Source organism: Marmota flaviventris, chromosome 11, assembly GCF_047511675.1.
Source record: "Marmota flaviventris isolate mMarFla1 chromosome 11, mMarFla1.hap1, whole genome shotgun sequence".
In the NCBI taxonomy this organism is placed as follows: Eukaryota; Metazoa; Chordata; class Mammalia; order Rodentia; family Sciuridae; genus Marmota; species Marmota flaviventris.
Window position 1 is genome coordinate 54,007,810 of NC_092508.1, and position 17,611 is coordinate 54,025,420.

Consider the following 17,611-nt stretch of genomic DNA (forward strand, 5'->3'; position numbering starts at 1 on the left):
TGATCATAAGATATCTTTCTGTTAATTTAGGCTTTTAATTTTTTCAACAATGATTTATAATTTTCAGTATACTAGTCTTGCACCTTCTTGATTAAATTTATTCTGAAGTATTTTTTGATGCTATTGTAAATTTAATGTATTCTTAATTTAATGTATTCTTAATTTTCTTTCATATTGTGTTCATTGTAGGTCTACAGAAACAAAGTTTTTTGGTTTTTTTTTTTTGGGGGGGGAGGGTACCAGGATTCAACCTAGGGGTGCTTTAACATTGAGCCGTATCTTCAGTCCTTTGTTGTATCTTATTTAGAGACAGGGTCTGTCTGAGTTGCTTAGGTCCTCACAAAGTTTCTGAGCCTGGCTCTGAGCTTATGATTCTCCTGCCCCAGCCTTCTGACTCTGGGATTACGGACGTGCACCACTGTGCCCAGCACAGTGATTTTTTTTTTTAAATGCTGATCTGATAATTTGCAACTCTACTGATATAATTCATTGGATCTAATAACTCTTTTGAGTATTTCATTGAATATACCAAAGATAAGATGATGCCATCTGCAAATTTCCCCTTGTAAGTAATGGGTATTATTTCCTTACCCATCTGTCTCATTGTAAAAAAAAAAAAAAAAAATCACTTTCTGTGTAGACCAGAGCTTCTTAAAATATAGTGTACTTGAAAATTACCTGGACACTTACAAATGTATATTCTGATCATCAGGTTTTTAGTGGGGGTCTGAGTGTCTTTATTTTCTAACAAACTTGTATGGAGTGTTGATGCTGCTGGTCTCTAAACCATCCTTGGGGTGACAAAGGTATGAAGGGAAGAAGTGCACAGTGTAGAGTAGTTCAGAAACCCAGGGTCATTGTTAGAACTCGGAAGATGCAGGTCAAAATAGACCTGAGTCTCTTAAAGGGTTGACATGATTGTCCAAGTCTTGAATTTAACCTTTTGTTGTTTGTTTGTTCCTATACCCATTACTCAGTAACTGAAGATCAAAAGATAAGTAGGTTTTCTGATTGTTCCTCTTTAAAAATAGGAATATTCCCTCAGAAGTAGCACTTAAATGAATTCTTTAGTACAGAGGGAACTACTTATAGGTCTCTTGGGAAGTGTGGAGCAATATTCAAAATTCCTACAACATAGTTTTAAGGTTGTACAAATATTTTCTAAGTACTTCACAAGCATGGTCAAATGGCTGTCTTTTCATTGCTGCACATTTTAACCTGTACAAGGAAACTCACTATTCTGCTATTTGAACTTTCATTACATCCCAAGTTCCTTTGCTGAAGGTATGTGAAAAAAATCATAAACTTACCATAAAATATATTGCTTTAGTAAATCGGCTCACCATGGAGCTGATGACTCCAAAGAAAATCTATAAAATGAAAGAGAGTCCATTTCTTTTAAAATGTTTCATCTAATTAAGAAAAATAAAGTGGGGTCTGAATCTGAAATGTCTCAAGGCAGAAATCAACTGAGTTCTCCAAACAGAAAGACACCTGCACTAGTGCGTTTCAATTCCTCTGTCTTCATTTTAGTGAGTAATTTGTTTCACTTGTCTGATTTTTAAATGAACTTCCCAATTAAAAGCAGATGTCATTTTTCACAGAACATAAATTAGAAACAATTTCATTACTAACAGGCAAAATATGTATAAATAGTATTGAATTTACCAGTGAGCATTGCACAAATCTACAAAACGATGGAATTTTTCAGCTGGCAATCCTCTTCTTACCTCAACTTATGGGTTAATTTGAAGCTTAGTGAACCATATGGTTTGATTTCCAAGGTAAATTTAGAAAGGCCCTCAGAAATATTTATGCCCATTTGGGAAAAGGTTGAGTTAAGAAAGCCAATAGAGAAGATTGTACTGTATAATCACTAGGTTTAGAAATACCTGCTGTCACTTTGCTTGTGGAATCTCCACCAGCTCATTTATGTTTAAATGCCTAGGAAAAAAAGTTTTTATTTTCTTAATTACATGCACGGTAATATTGCTGTCATAATAACGACAGTGAAATTGAGTCGACCCTCAGGGGACACCTGAGAAGCTGTATCTTATGACTTGACATGTCATGCCCTAAATCTCTATCACCTCCCTGCAAGCTGTTTTAGCATCTATGTGGTGACTTTCTCCATACTTGGCCTTGACCTTCTTACTGCAAAGCCCTTCATTTTCCACTCTCTTCAGCTTCCCATTCCTTTAGCCATTGCACCTTGTTTATGGCCTGACCCCAAAATGCTCTCCTCATGCCTCCTTTCTTTTCCTCTCCCTGGCTTCATTCCTTGTGCTCCTCAGCCTGGGCCACAAGAACTGTTGTGAATAAACCCTTTCACTGAGTTTCTGTTTCTTCCTCATTTAGAAAGACCATGAAGCCATTAGCATAATTGTTCTGATTGGCTCCACTTAAAATACAATTTATCTATTATTGGTTACCCTTACAATTTTTTTTTATTTGTCATCTGTTAATTCCCTAGTCTATCCCCCATAACAACTTGTCCGAAACCTTCACACTCTTAAAATTCTCACCTTCATAGAGTCAAGAAGTTGCTTAATTATCCAAAGTGAAATCACTTACTCTTTTCTTCTCTGGACAAAATTTTTCTCTTTTCTCTTCTTTTTTCCTCCCCTTCCCTTTTCTTTTCCTTTTCCCTCTTTCAAGTTTAAGCCTTCATTTATTATTCTAGATCCCACCTTTTCCATCTTCTTTATTTAGTATCTTTCTTCATTCTTAATCCCTCATTTCTCTCAGTCTTTCTGCTCCATTCACTGCCAATTCCCCTCTGTCTACCTAACTCCATACATCTATTGAAGGGCATCTGGATTGCTTCATAGTTTAGCTATTATGAATTGTTGTAGGTCTCACCTTAGACACCTTTAAGTTTAGCTATTGTGAATTGAGCTGCTATAAACATTGATGTGGCTGTGTCCCTGTAGTATGCTATTTTTAAGTCCTTTGGTTATAAACTGAGGAGTGGGATAGCTGGATCAACTTGTGGATCCATTCCAAGTTTTCTGAGGTATCTCCATACTGATTTCCATAGTGTTTGAACCAACTTGCAGTCCCACTAGCAATGTATAGTACCTATTTCCCCACATCCTTGCCAACACTTATTATTGCTTGTATTCTTGGTAATTACCTTTCTGATTGGAGTTAGATGAAATCTTAGAGTAGTTTTGATTTGCATTTCTCTAATTGTGAGAGATGGTAAATATTTTTTCATATGTTTATTGATTGATTGTATTTATTCTTCCGTGAATTATCTATTTAGTTCCTTAGCCCATTTACTGATTAGATTATTTATGGTTTTTGGTGTTAAGATTTTTTAGGTCTTTATATATCTTGGAGATTAGTGCTCTGTCTGAGGTGTGTGTGGTAAAGATTTTTTCCCGTTCTGTAGGCTCTCTCGTCATGTTAGTGATTTTTCTTTTGCTGAGAAGAAGCTTTTTAGTTTAAATCAATCCCATTTATTGAATCTTGATTTTACTTCTTGTGCTTTAGGAGTCTTGCTAAGGAAGTCAGGTCCTAAGGTGATATGATGAATATTGGGGCCTACTTTTTCTTCTATTAGTCGCAGTGTCTCTGTTCTAATGTCTACGTCTTTGATTCACTTTGAGTTGATTTTTGTGCAGGGTGAGAGATAGAGGTTTAATTTCATTTTGCTACATATGGATTTCCAGGTTTCCCAGCATCATTTGTTGAATAGGTTTTCTTTTCTTCAGTGTATGTTTTTGGTACCATTGTCTAGTATGACAGAACCATATTTATGTGCATTTGTCTTTGTGTCTTCTATTTTGTACCATTGGTCTGCAAGTCTATTTTGGTAGCAATACCATGCCATTTTTGTTACTATTGCTGTGTAGTGTGGTTTAAAGCCTGATATTTTGATACTTCCTGTTTTATTCTTCTTGCTGAGGATTGCTTTGGCTATTCTGAGTTTCTTATTTTTCAAAACGAATTTCATGATTGCTTTTTCTAGTTCTATGAAGAATTTCATTGGGATTTTAATAGGAATTGCATTAAATCTGTATAGAAGTTTTAGTAGTATAGCCAATTTGACTATGTTAATTCTGCCTATCCAAGAGCATGGGAGATCTTTCCATCTTCTGAGGTATTCTTCAACATCTTTCTTTAGTGTTCTATAGTATTCATTATAGAGGTCTTTTATCTCTTTTTTAAATTGATTCCTGAGTATTTTATTTTTGAAGCTATTGTGAATGGAGTGGTTTTCCTAATTTTTCTTGCAGTGGATTCATCGCTTATGTACAGAAATGCATTTGATTTATGGGTATTGATTTTTACAATTTTTTTTTAGTTTTCAATGGGCCTTTATTTATTAATTTCTATGTGGTGCTGAGATTCGAACCCAGTGCCTCACACATGCTAGGCAAGTGCTCTACCACTGTATCCTGCTACTTTGCTATATTCATTTATTAGTTCTAGAAGTTTTCTGGTGGAATTCTTTGGATTTTCTAAATACAGAATCATGTTGTCAGAAAATAGTGATAATTTGAGTTCTTCTTTTCCTGTTCATATTCTTTAATTTCTTTCATCTATTGGATTACTCTAGCTAGAGTTTCAAAAACTATGTTGAATAGAATTGATGAAAGAGGACATCTATGTCTTGTTCCAGTTTTTAGAGGGAATGCTTGCAATGTTTCTTCATTTAGAATAATATTAATTCCGTGAATTATAATTGGCTTTGGGCTCAGCATAGATAGCTTTTACATTGTTGAGCTTTGTTCCTACTAACCCTAGTTTTTCTAGTGTTTTGAACATGAAGAGGTGCTGTATTGTGTCAGATGCTTTCATTGCATCTATTGAGATGATCATATGATTTTTGTACTTAAGTCTATTGATATGATGAATGATGGTTATTGATTTTCATATGTTGAAACAACCTTGCATCTCTTGGATTAATCCCACTTGATTGCGCTGCACTATATTTTTAATATGTTTTTGTATGCACTTTTTCAGAACTTTATTGATAATTTTTGCATCTATTTTCATCACAGGTATTGGTCTGAAGTTTTCTTTCCTTAATATATCTTTGTCTGGTTTTGATATTATGGTGATACTAGTTTTATAGAATGAGTTTAGAAAGTTTCCCTCCTTTCCCATTTCATGGAATAATTTGAGATATATTGGTATTAATTCTTCTCTGATGCCTTTGTAGAACATGGATGAGAATCTGTCTGTTCCCGGGCTTCTCTTGGTTGGTAGACTTTTGATGGAGTCTTCTATTTCATTGCTTGAAATTGATCTGTTTAAATTGTGTTTGTCCTCCTGATTCAGTTTGGGTAAATCATATGCCTCTAGAAATTTGTCAGTGTGTTCGAGATTTTCTGTTTTACTCGAGTATAATTTTTTTTTTTTTAGTTTTTACTTATCTTCTGTATTTCAATAGTATCTGTTGTGATATTTCCTTTTTCATCACATTTTTAGTAATTTGAGTTTTCTCTCTCCTTCTTATCATTAGGGTGGCTAAGGTTTTGTCAATTTTATTTATTTTTTAAAGAACCAGCTTTTTGTTTTGTCCATTTTTACCTATTGTTTCTTTTGTTTCAATTTCATTGATTTTAGCCCTGATTTTAATTATTTCCTGTCTTCTATTTCTTTTGGTGTTGATTTCTTTTTCTTTTTCTAGGGCTTTGAGATGTATTGTCAGGTTTTTTATTTGTTGAGTTTTATTCTTTTAATGAATGAACTCAATGCAATGAAATTTCCTCTTAGCACAGCCTTCATAGTGTTCCAGAGATTTTGATATGTTATATCAGAGGATCTTGTTTACCTCTAAGAATTTTTTTTATCTTCTGTTATCCAGGTATCATTAAATAGCATATTGTCTAGTCTCCAGGTGTTGGAGTAGTTCTATCTTTTTTAATTTTATCATTCTAATTTTATTCCATTATGATCAGATAGAATGCAGGGTAGTATCTCTATTTTTTTTTAAATTTGGTAAGACTTGCTTTGTGGCATAACATATGGTCTATTTTGAAGATGGATCCATGTGCTGCTGAGAAAAAAGTATATTCACTTGTTGAAGAATGAAATATTTTATATATGTCTGTTAAGTCTAAGTTATTGATTGTATCAAATAGTTCCCTTGTTTCATTTTTGTTTGGAAGATGTGTCCAGCAGTGAGAGAGGGGTGTTAAAGTCAGCCAGTATTATTGTGTTGTGGTTTATTTGATTCTTGAAATTGAGAAGAGTTTGCTTGATACATGGGGATGCTTCATTGTTTGGGGCAAAGATATTTATGATTGTTATGTATTGTTGATGTATGGTTCTCTTAAGCAGTATGAAGTGACCTTCTTCATCTCTTCTGACTAACTTTGGTTTGAAGACCATTTTATCTGATATTAGGATTGGAAAACCCTGCTTGTTTATGTGGTCCATTTGAATGATATGTTTTTTCCCATCTTTTTACCTTCGGGGTCTTTTCCTATGAGATGAGTCTCTTGAAGGCAGCATATTATTGGGTCTTTCTAAAGAAATACAATCTGCCAGTCTGTATCTTTTGATTGATGAGTTTAGACAATTAACATTCAGGATTATTATTGAAATATGGTTTGTATTCCCAGTTATCTTGGTTTATTTTTGGTTTTTAACTTGACTTGGTTTCTCCTTTGATTGGCTTTTCCTTTATTGTAGTTCCTCCCTTTGCTGATTTTCATTGTTGTTTTTCATTTTCTCCTCCTGGAATATTTTGCCCAGAATGTTCTGTAGTTCAAGGCTTTCTCATTGTAAATTCTTTTAACTTTTGTTTATCATGGAAGATTTTTATTTCATCATCAAATCTAAAGCTTTATTTTGTTGGACATAATATTCTTTGTTGGCATCCATTTTCTTTCAGAGCTTGGTGTATGTTGTTCCAGGATCTGCTAACTTTGAGGGTTTGGGTTGAAAAATCTGCTGAGATCGGAATTAGTTTCTCCCTGCATGTAATCTGAACTTTTCTCTTGAAACTTTAAAATTCTCTCCTTATTCTGCGTGCTAGGCATTTTCATTATAATGTTCTTTGGTGTGAATCTGTTGTAGTTTTGTACATTTGGTATCCTATAATCCTCTTGTATTTGATTTTCTAATTCATTCTTCATGTTTGGAAAATTTTCTGATATTTCGTTGAAGAGATTGTGCATTCTTTTGGTTTGTATCTCTGTGCCTTCCTCTACCTTGATAATTCTTAGATTTGGTCTTTTCATGTTATCCCATAATTCTTGGAGTTTCTGTTCATTGTTTTTTATCAGCTTCATTGTGTGGTCAACTTTATTTTCAAGATTATATATTTTGTCTTCATTGCCTGAGGTTCTATCTTCCAAGTGATCTAGTCTGTTGGTGATGCTTTCTGTTGAATTTTTTATTTTTTCCTTTATTTGAAGTATTTCTGTTTTTTTCCTCAAAAATTCTATCTCTTTCTTGAAGTAATCTTTTGTTACCTGTATTTGCTTTCTTATCTGTTTGTTGGAGTGATCAGTTGATGCCTTTATTTGCTCTCTTACGTCATTCTCTGCAGATCATTTTAATTATGTATGTTCTGAACTCCTTCTCTGACATTTCATCTACTGTGCTGTCAATAGATTCTGTTATGGTAATATCTTGGTTTGTTTGGATGAACTTTCTTCCCTTGTTTTTTTCATGTTGTTCATGTGTCTTCCTCTCTAGCAGTGAGGATCTGATGTGTTACAGTTTCTACCCTATAATCTTGTCATGTCCCTGCAGGGTACCAATACCTTGCCTTTAGGGGAAAGATCAATATTTACAGCATCCAATGCAAAGAATGTTTAGCCTTAAACCAAATAGCTCCTATTTAGCCAATTGCAGTTTTGTCACAATAAACAGAAATGATGTGTTCAATTAATATCTACAATATCAACAGTAGGTTTACGTATGAATCTACAGTTTGTAATGGTGGACAAAGGCAGGGTGTGGGAGGTGGGGTTTATGAGGTAGGAGGTGGGAATATAGAGGTATTAGACCATAGGAAAAGTGAGAGAGGAATCAAGAAAAATAGACTAGTAGGAATACCTCTGTTGTAACCAGGCCTGCAGGGACCTTGGTCATGGTCTTCCAGGTCCTGGTTATTGTCTCTAGATGGAAGCAGACTGGAAGAGGCATGCGTTGGTAGATGGGGGACCCACAGCACAGTCAGTCTCCTCCTCCATGTTGGGCTGGGGTCAGTATCCTCTGCCACTTCTGAATGTGGGGCCAGGGTCAGTCTGATTCACAGATTTTTGAGTACCGGATTAAGTCCTAGGTACATACTTAGTGATAAATCAAAAACCAGAGCCCCCAAAAAGGGAGATGAGTTGAACAAATTCTAGTATTGCCTGAATTTTGTTAGAGGACAAATGATTTCTTCTGTACAAGTAGAAGGAAGCGTTTTCTCCAATAATGGAGTTTGTTGATATTATACATATGGTTATAAAAATTTCAGAAGGAAAGTTAAAATGTAACTATCAGTAGAGAGAAAAAAATGGGAAAGAAAGTAAAACCTGAACAGATTTATACCTTTACCCAGCACATCTCTATCTGTATCTCTATCTATCTATCTATTCTTTTTTTTTCAAAGGGCTAACTATATATTTAACTTGAAATATTATAATCCCAGTATTTTCATGAAAACAGTTGTCTGGTAACATATATTGCTTCTGCATCAGTTCCACAAACAAGACAAGGACCTAAAACATCCAAACTGTTCACAGACAGAGTCCTGCTGGGAAGCAAGCTTGTGATTTCAGTACGGTCTTTCGCAGGATCAGTGCTGAGCCAGGAACTTATAAGAGATTGGTGAACGTTAGCCTGGTTACTAATGCTATGAGTCAAAAAAGTACCGGTTCTTCTTCCTTGGTGAAAGAGTGAGGACTTTTCTGGCACATCTGTGGAGGCATCCCAGTGCCATAAGGATCCATCTTCAGAACAAGTGAATAGATGATCTGGATTGGATGGGTGAAAATGAACTTCCCACATTTCAGCCTCATGAGCCTTCAGCAGAGATACAGGCATAGTACCTTGTCTAACATCCCAAATACTCAGCATTCCATCCTGGCCACCAGTAGCTACAACATGCTGCTGGTTGGGATGTCTGTCAACACAGTGAAGTGGCACTCGATCACCAGTCAATGATAATATCTGAGAAGGTTCATTTACTTGTTGTCTGAAGTCCCATATTTTTAACTGTCCAATTGAATTTACTGTAAGTATCTCAGGAGTTCGAAGGAAGGTTACAGCATGGAGTGTACTGCTATCTGCATTGTCTATTGTTCTTACAGCTTCCTTGTGATCAACCCTGAAGAGATTTATTCGACCATCCTCTCCAACTGTGACAATTTCTGGGTTGTCACACACAATGCCTGTACATGGGGCACTGCTATAAGAAGGACTGCCAGGCCCCGTGTGGTAGTGGGCTGCTGTCCACTGCTGGTTGACTGACAGAGTCTGGTTATTTGGATGATGGAGAAAAACTGTTACACATCCTGTTGATGAAGCAGCTACAATTCTTTCCTGGTCAAAAAACTGTAAATCCATGACATCACCATGGTGTTTGATATCACACAATAATTGATGGTCTCCTTCAAATCCTCCATCAGAGTCCAAATTCCCAAAATCTCCAATAGACCACAATGAAACATAATTTTCCTCATTGTCCCAAGAGCCGGTAGCGAAGGTCTCTGCGGTTTGCAGGCTTCCCGGAGGCACTGGTCGCCAGCGGGTTTTGCTGATTTTCTGAGACACAAACTTGGCGTAAATTTCCTCCATGCTGAAGGCGACCGTGGCAAACAGTGCAAGAGCTATCTATCTATTCTTGATTGTCCTTTCAAATCAATGACCCTTTGACTGAGATGGTGATGTAAAGAAAGCATAAAATAGAAAGGTCTGCTTTGGTTTCTCCCTTATGAGTTAAGATGAATGATATCCAACATTGTATCAGTGCTATTGTGGATTGTTGTGTTAACTATTCAATGAGTGTCTGGTCAAGGATTTTATTTATTTTCATTGCATCTTCCATAGGCTACCTCAATATTTGCCGAATCTATAAATCCCAAATTAAAATTTAGATTTAGAAGTCATCAAGGCCATAATGTAATGTTCACATAATGTAATAATGAGTTGAAAGTTTTACAGCTAAAGCTACCATGATTATAATGCCCATCCTCCATTTATTAGTATGATTTTTACATAAACTATTCTAGGCCTAGGATATTATGGATCAGTGATTTCAACATTTGGCTGGTTATAAGTATTATTGCTTGTCTCTGACTTGAAGTAAAATGCTTCAGGTTTTAAAAAATACGCATTTTTTCACCCTACCAATAAAAATTATAGTTCATTGATATGAGGTGAGCCTGAAAATATGTGTTTTTAAAATTTCCCAGGAGGGGCTGGGGATATAGCTCAGGTGGTAGATTGCTTGCCTGGCATGCACAAGGCCCTGTGTTCAATCCCAAGCACACACACACACACAAAAAAAAAAAAAAAAAAAAAAAAAGAAGAAGGAGGAGGAGGAGGAAAGAAAGAAAGAAAACATAACTTTCCTAGGAAATACTCATAGTCAGGTTTAAGACCATTGTTCTAGTCCGTATCTGACACTCATTTTGGGCAAAACGTAAACACACCCTCCCATTTATTAATTTAATCTAGTTTATACAGGAAAATCTCCACAAGAAGTGAACATCACAACTGAATAATTTGCTCCACAGTTGAACTATATATGATGCAATCCTGAATATATCTCCAGTGGGTTCTCTAGAAAATGGAGAAGTCCTTAGAGGACATTACTATAAACTAGGACTGAATAGCCTATGTCCCAATCCAATTATAGACAAATTATGTTAGAGGAAAATCTTCTTGCCAGTCAGGCTTTTAGTAATTTTGATTAAAAATGGAAACACCGATCTCCAAAATCCAAAAGCCGAATGTTTTCTCTGACACGTGGATGCTAATTCACAATGGGGGCCAGCTAGGAAAGAATAGTTACTTCAGATTAAGTAGGGGAATGAAGAAAGGGGTATAGGAGAAAGGAAGGATAGTAGAATGAATCATATATTATTACCTTATATACACACATAACTGTACAACTGGTGGGATTCCACATCACGTACAACCAGAACAATGAGAAATTATACTCCATTATATATGATGTATCAAAGTGCATTCTACTGTCATGTATAACTAATTAAAAAATTATAAAATAAAAACAAAGATAAATACCTTTCCCCCCAAAAAAAATAGAAACACCAGTTCGACACTGGTCTTTACTTAATTAACTAGATGAAAATGTGAATAAGAGGAACAAGAAATCTAGGGAATGTCAGGAAAACAAAACACTGAAGAAAAAGACAGTGGTTAATGGAAAACACACATCTTGGGAAAATGTCCCCCAGCTTTATATATAATTAAACTATGTTGAACAAGGAAGGATAAAATAATCACATTTCTGCACTAATGGCTCTTTTGAAGATTGGCTTATGAGCACACTTTATTGTGACTTTATATTGCATTGGAGATTTGATTTTGCCACACATCCATTTGCTTCCCTGTTAGCAGTGTGCACCCTGCTTTTGCTGCTGACTATGGGCTCCACTCAGTGGCCAAAATTGAAGAGTACAGCAGAACCGATTTGTCATTTCTACTATATTCGGTTCCAATCCACGCAGGGTTAATTTATGGATAAAATGGCCAATAACCCAAAGTTTTGGAGAGCTTGAAGTCCAGTAATTTCAAGCCCCCAATTAGTTATTGAATTAGATGAGTCATAAGAGAAGCAGCAGCGTACACCCAATGGTGGTGACTATCATTGCACTGCAGGAAAAGAGCTCAAAAAGCAAATGTCTTGCCTGAAGCCACTTAACAAGTTTGGAATAAAGTGTACTTCTGTGTCCAGTTCTCCTCTTTCCCACAAGCTTTCCCTGATTCAGTGGCTGTGATTCTCCATTGCAAGGCTGAATAGCCCAGTTCTTTCATCTCTAGGTGAGACAAAAAATGCAGTTCTTCTTGTTTGCAGTACGTGCCTGTGCTGTATCACATCACAGTGAGGGCATAGTTCAAATGCCGATGGGCATTGAACTCTGCACACCCGGGAGAGTGGGGTGAGCCATTTCTCAGAATGACCCTTGAATTTGTACAGGTCAGCACAGAAATGCCCTGTAAGGGAGCAAAAGGAAAAGAAACTGAAGCCCAGTTTGCAATTCAACTTGACATGATCAGAGTTTTAGCTTTTCGAGGGCTCAGTGCCACTCTTCAAAAGCATAAACATTTTTTTTTTTTTAAATTTCTGTTCAAAGCAGACTTTCAAATATTTCCTGATTAAAATTGCCAGGTTTATTTTGTTTGTACCATCTGCTAATGCAATCATGTAAAATTCTATGATTTTGTGTCGATGAGTTAATTCTCCTGGTACCAAACCAAATGGGAGTGTAGATTTAGGGATTGAACAAGAAATGGGCTGTTACTAACGAAATGGCCTAGGAATTAGCCATGCTCCAGGAGCAATACATGAAATCACCACATACTTCTGCCAGATCTGATGTTAGCCAGTAATCTGCACAATCCATATTTCTTAGTGGTTTACAAACACAATCCCCATTCCTTCTTGTCTGTCTTCCTCCACTTAAAAGTTAAATTCTAAAGTCAAGTTGATGATGAAAATTTATCACATGGTGTTGGATCATTAAATCACCTCATCTGCGGGGAATTTTTTGTGTGAATAAAAGCTTTCTAAACATACTCAGATTATTATTATTTATCTTTCAAATCAGAGTAGCTAACATTTTTACTTTTTGAACCCACTTACTGGATAATTTTTATGCCAGTTCATAACTTCATTTTAAGAGTTAACCTAGGACTTTAACAAAAAAAGGAAAGAAATTTTTTTTTCACCTTCTTGTCTAATCCTCTTAACAGTACCCTTTCAATCAAGGGATGCACAAGCAGCTCAATTTCCTCAGCAAATGGAATACTGAAAGGTACAGTTTAAAAGGGTTACTACTGTGAGTGATAAATGAAAATAATGGAGTGACCTATGGAAACACCCTGAGCCCAGGAACACACAAGGCCATATGTCTTTATTGGGTCAGAGATATTCACGCCATCTCTGTCAATTGGAAAGCCAAGGAAATGGCAGGCTTTGGCTTTCTGCTGTTGGGGACAAGTACTGGAAATATTTCATTGCAAAATGACTGAAACCCTGTTAGAGGTTTAACACTTAGCAGGCAGCAGGAGCAGCTTAGAGAAAACGAACTAAGATTTTCTCCATTGGGTTCCTCCAGCTTTGACAAGGATGACAACTATATTTTTTAAATACTGTGATGGATTCAGATGACTCTGGAAAGTTTTATCTTAAAAATAAAATAGCAGAAGTGTCCCCTAAGAAAAATGGCTGGGGAAATACATCATCAGAATGGTGTCGAAATCCATCGGAAACTACCTACAGATTGCCCAAAGAAAACAGAACCAATTTTCTGAGAAGATTGAATAGAAATATTGAATGGGTCCAGCTTCACTTAATACCTACAGAGTTCATGTGAAAATGTAATTAAGCAGACTGGAGATGGAGAGTAAAAAAAAAAGATAAGAGGCACAAAATGGTTCTTTACAGTTTCTTTGGAAGGTCAGAGCCCACGTTTTATGGCACTATATGCCGCACAAGGTTAGAGTGGCTTTTCAAAGGCTTGGCTCTATGCCAAAAGTCTCCCTCTGATGTTGTGGCAAAATTTATACTAAAGGCAGATTTATGAACATTGTTAGAGAACAGATATTTCTCCTCCTCCTTTTATTTATAAAGAAGAGCTGTATTATTTTGGTCTAATTGCTAAGCAAAATTAAGCCTGAGTTGGGGCTGTAAATTTTTAAATTATATCTATAATAGCATCATGTTTATTTTGAAATAGGAAGACTCACGATTTCAAATTGAAAAATTCTAGGGTCATATAAGACTTTTCTCATCTTCAGGGCCATATCAGGGACCTATGGAAGTTTTACCTAAACAGCTCTAAACTAACATGGCAAATTCTTCTGTCATGAGGAAAACCATGTAAAAACCATATATCCTCCTTTATGAAGAGCTGAGGCTGAGGTACTGGTTGACAGGCTGTGAAGTTAAACCACCTGAATTTGGAGTGCTAGCTTTTTCACTTACATGTGCTGAGACCTTGTGCAAGTTCCTAATCCCTTGGAGCCCCAGTGAGATCACTGGTAAAATGTAGATAATAAGAGTTCCTACCTTGTGGGGGTGTGGCAAGATAATACAGGTAACCATTTAGCACAGTGTTGACACAGGGAAAGGAAAATTAGCCGTTACTGTGTTGTAGACCATTAACGTCCTCAGCCTGAGTGTACAATGGCTATGACCATTTCTCCATCCCAATTTCTTCTGTGCTTTGTAAGCATTTCCCAGGGTCTCCACAGTTGTTAAGTAGGTTTCCCCGAGTAAACAGAGAAGCTTCTGGTCAGTGCCATTAAAACAAAAATTACTTTGCATCTTAGTGTTCACCATTTCTTCACCTGAATTCAATAAGATTTGACAGAAGAAAGAATGGTACAGAGAGAAGAAATGAACTAACTTGAGTAGCTGAAGGTATGGGGGAAAAAAAAGAGAAAGAAACCAAAAACTTTGGTTAGTAGATAGACAGCTAGGTGATTCAGGGCTTAGCCATGAACAGTATTTCCCCACACTGTTCCAGCTGAACCATTGGTCCCTGAGATTGTTAGTGAAAAAATGGTTTCCTGATCTAGAATGCTTGTCCAAGACATTTCATACCACATTTGCCACTAGGAAAGTCTCAACCACGTTAGTATGTTATGGATTCTGACAAGTGCTTCAGTAAAGGAACATGTTTTACTTTGTTTATCTCATAATACTGATGAATATATAATCCTGGCCAATAACGTTTTGATAAACCTTCTACTACCATTAACTCAGAACTGGGAAAAAGGAATTCTCATAAATAAAGATCAAATTTTGGGGATGATAATGAACCATGATAAAACTGATGGGAAGTGGTACTATTATGGGAAGTGAGTACCTATTATGTGTGCCAGAAATTATGCTAGCTACTTTAAAAATATTTGCTCACTTTCAATAGGTTAAAATAATGTTTTTTAAGCAGAACGGATATTGACACTGATTTATGAAAGACTTTCACTGCTTGTATTAGTTTTTCTTAAGTGAGGACAAAAAACACTTTAAAAAGCAAAGGTTTTGAGAACTCATGTAGCCCATATCCATGCCCAAGAGTATTGCTTTTGCATTTACTTGGAAATGTGGAGATTTTGGACTCTCAATCTTCAATTCTCTGGAAGGTAGCATGATACTCAGAACTGTGAACTAGTCTTGGTATTACCACTTATTGGATATGTAATCTTGAGGAATATACTTCTATGATCCTGTGTAATACCAGAAAAAAATAGATAATATAAGAATTTTTGAGTATTAGAGTTACAAGCCACAATTTTATAACAGGAACTATAAAAATAGTTATTCCCTTAATCTGCCTTCTTACTGTCATAGTCATATCCATTTATTAAAATATTTTTCTCTTGTACAAATACTAGCACAGGTTTATAGACACCACAAAGTAATATATAAAAGTTCTACATTCAACACCTGCTAATTGTTATTTAAAATAATACCAACTTTTGGTGAGTGTGTGTTTGTGTGTGTGTGTGTGTGTATGTGTTTATAGGACCAGCATATAGGTAATATATTTCATAATATAAGTCTATAGGAAAGTTATATAAAATAGCAGTTTATATATTGTTAAAAGAAAAAAACTACATTTTGTTCTTTCTTTATATTCCCCAAGACATCTATCCCAGCACAATGTCATGTACATAGCACTTAATATATCTATGAAATGAATGAAACAGTAATGGTAAATTGCACTAAAATCATTTTATACTACATAATATAAAAATGTAACTTAATAATAGGGCATTTTAATCTAAAGTATGAAATATGATATGTCAAGAGCTATGTAATGTTTTGAACAACCAATAAAAAAAAATAGGGCATTTTTCACTAGGGGAACAAACCAGGATGGAGTCAGACAGAGATTTGTGAATCTGGTGATAAATTTCTCATGCTTTAACAAATAGCTTATGATTACCGCTGAATCTCAGCTAAAATGGGTACCAGAAAATATACTAACAAGATGGTCATGTTAGAGATAATCATGGAACTGAATCTGGCTACAATCCTTTAGCAAGAAACTTGAATTTCCCTTAAGAATTTAGATAGAATGTTAATGTTTGTCTTATTCCCACTGTTATTTTCCTTCTTTTTTGTGGTTTTTCTCATCCTTAAACAATATAAATTTTTAAAAAACTACCTCTTTTCTTTTTTTGAAATGTTTATACATCATTAAGAGTGATGCATTGAGAGGAGAAACTAGGGTCAGGAAGGAGGGATACTGCACACTAATGGGTCTGAATTTCGTGATGAATAACACATCTTTGAGTTTTTTGCGTAGGCACACACAGAAACAAATCCCAGAGATATGCGATTTCTCTTCCTTTCCTGTACACATTTGCTGACAGGGAGACTGAATTATGGGAGAGAGAGCTTTTGAGACTTAAATGGAGACAAACAGAACATGAGTTAGAGATTTTAAAATGCTGTTGACTGTGTGTTGGGTTTGCTTCCAGGTACAGGTAACAGAAATGTAAATGACCTGTATTCAGGCAACCAAGTGCTCCATCAGCCACTCTTCTCTGTGCCTTTTTCTACTTTCACCTTCTCTCCCTTTTCAGCCTCTTTTCTGCATCCTTTTGTATTGTAACTTCCTGTTGGTATTCAAACCTATAATTCAGCATTCACTACCATACTATTTATTATAGTTTCATGTTTTGAAAATATGACAGATTTCTGATATATTCAACACATGTAAATGTTCTCTGAATCTTAGATCACAGAGGGGGGAAGTGTCTTAGTTTGAGCTGTTGTAACAGAGTAACACAGATGGTGTAGCTTATAAACAATAGAAATTTATTTTGCATAGTTCTGGAAGCTGGAAGTCCAAAATCAAGGTGTCACCTTGATTGGGTTGTGGTAGGGCTGTCTCCTGGGTTGTAGATGACTAACCTCTCATTGTATTCTCACATAGTGGGGGGAAAGCTAGAGAGTTCTCTTGGGCCACTTTTATAGGACTCTAATTATATTTAAGTAGGCCCCACCCTCATGATCTAATGGCCCTATCTTCTAATGTCATCTTACCAGAGGTTAGATTTCAACACAAGAATTTGGGGAGGGACACCAACATTCAATCCATAATAGGGGATGTGTATAATAACTAAAGACAGTACTCTCTTGCAGGAATGGAATTCCATTGCAGAGAAGCTGAAAAGCGAGGCCTTGGGGATTCTGCGGGGAAAGGACTGTGTGGAGAAAGAACATCTACAGCTGTCTAACCAGAAACTGAATCAGCTTCAAGAAGAATTTGGTCGACTCATGGTGGAAAGGAAAACCTGGTTAAAAAAGGCAAATGATTTTTTTAACAGTGCTAATAAGGTCAGTGTAAGGTTAAGATGATAATTTTAGGTATTCATGCAAAGTAGTAACAGACCCATTACTGCAATAGCTGTAGATCACAGAAGTCAAAACTCCATGTAGAATTTC

The 17,611-nt window shown here is 35.9% G+C and overlaps 1 protein-coding gene and 1 pseudogene across 5 annotated transcripts in view; one reads left to right on the plus strand and one right to left on the minus strand.

The window, feature by feature from the left end:
* Positions 1–17,611, plus strand: part of Ccdc141 (coiled-coil domain containing 141) — a 189,300-nt gene that overhangs the window by 93,392 nt on the left and 78,297 nt on the right. For all 5 annotated transcript variants that reach the window (XM_071619021.1, XM_071619022.1, XM_071619025.1 and 2 more), the window contains one exon: positions 17,309–17,503. In XM_071619021.1, the coding sequence (XP_071475122.1) occupies positions 17,309–17,503 (195 nt within the window). The remainder of the gene's footprint in view (positions 1–17,308; positions 17,504–17,611) is intronic.
* Positions 8,569–9,764, minus strand: LOC114099614 (nucleoporin Nup43 pseudogene; annotated as a pseudogene).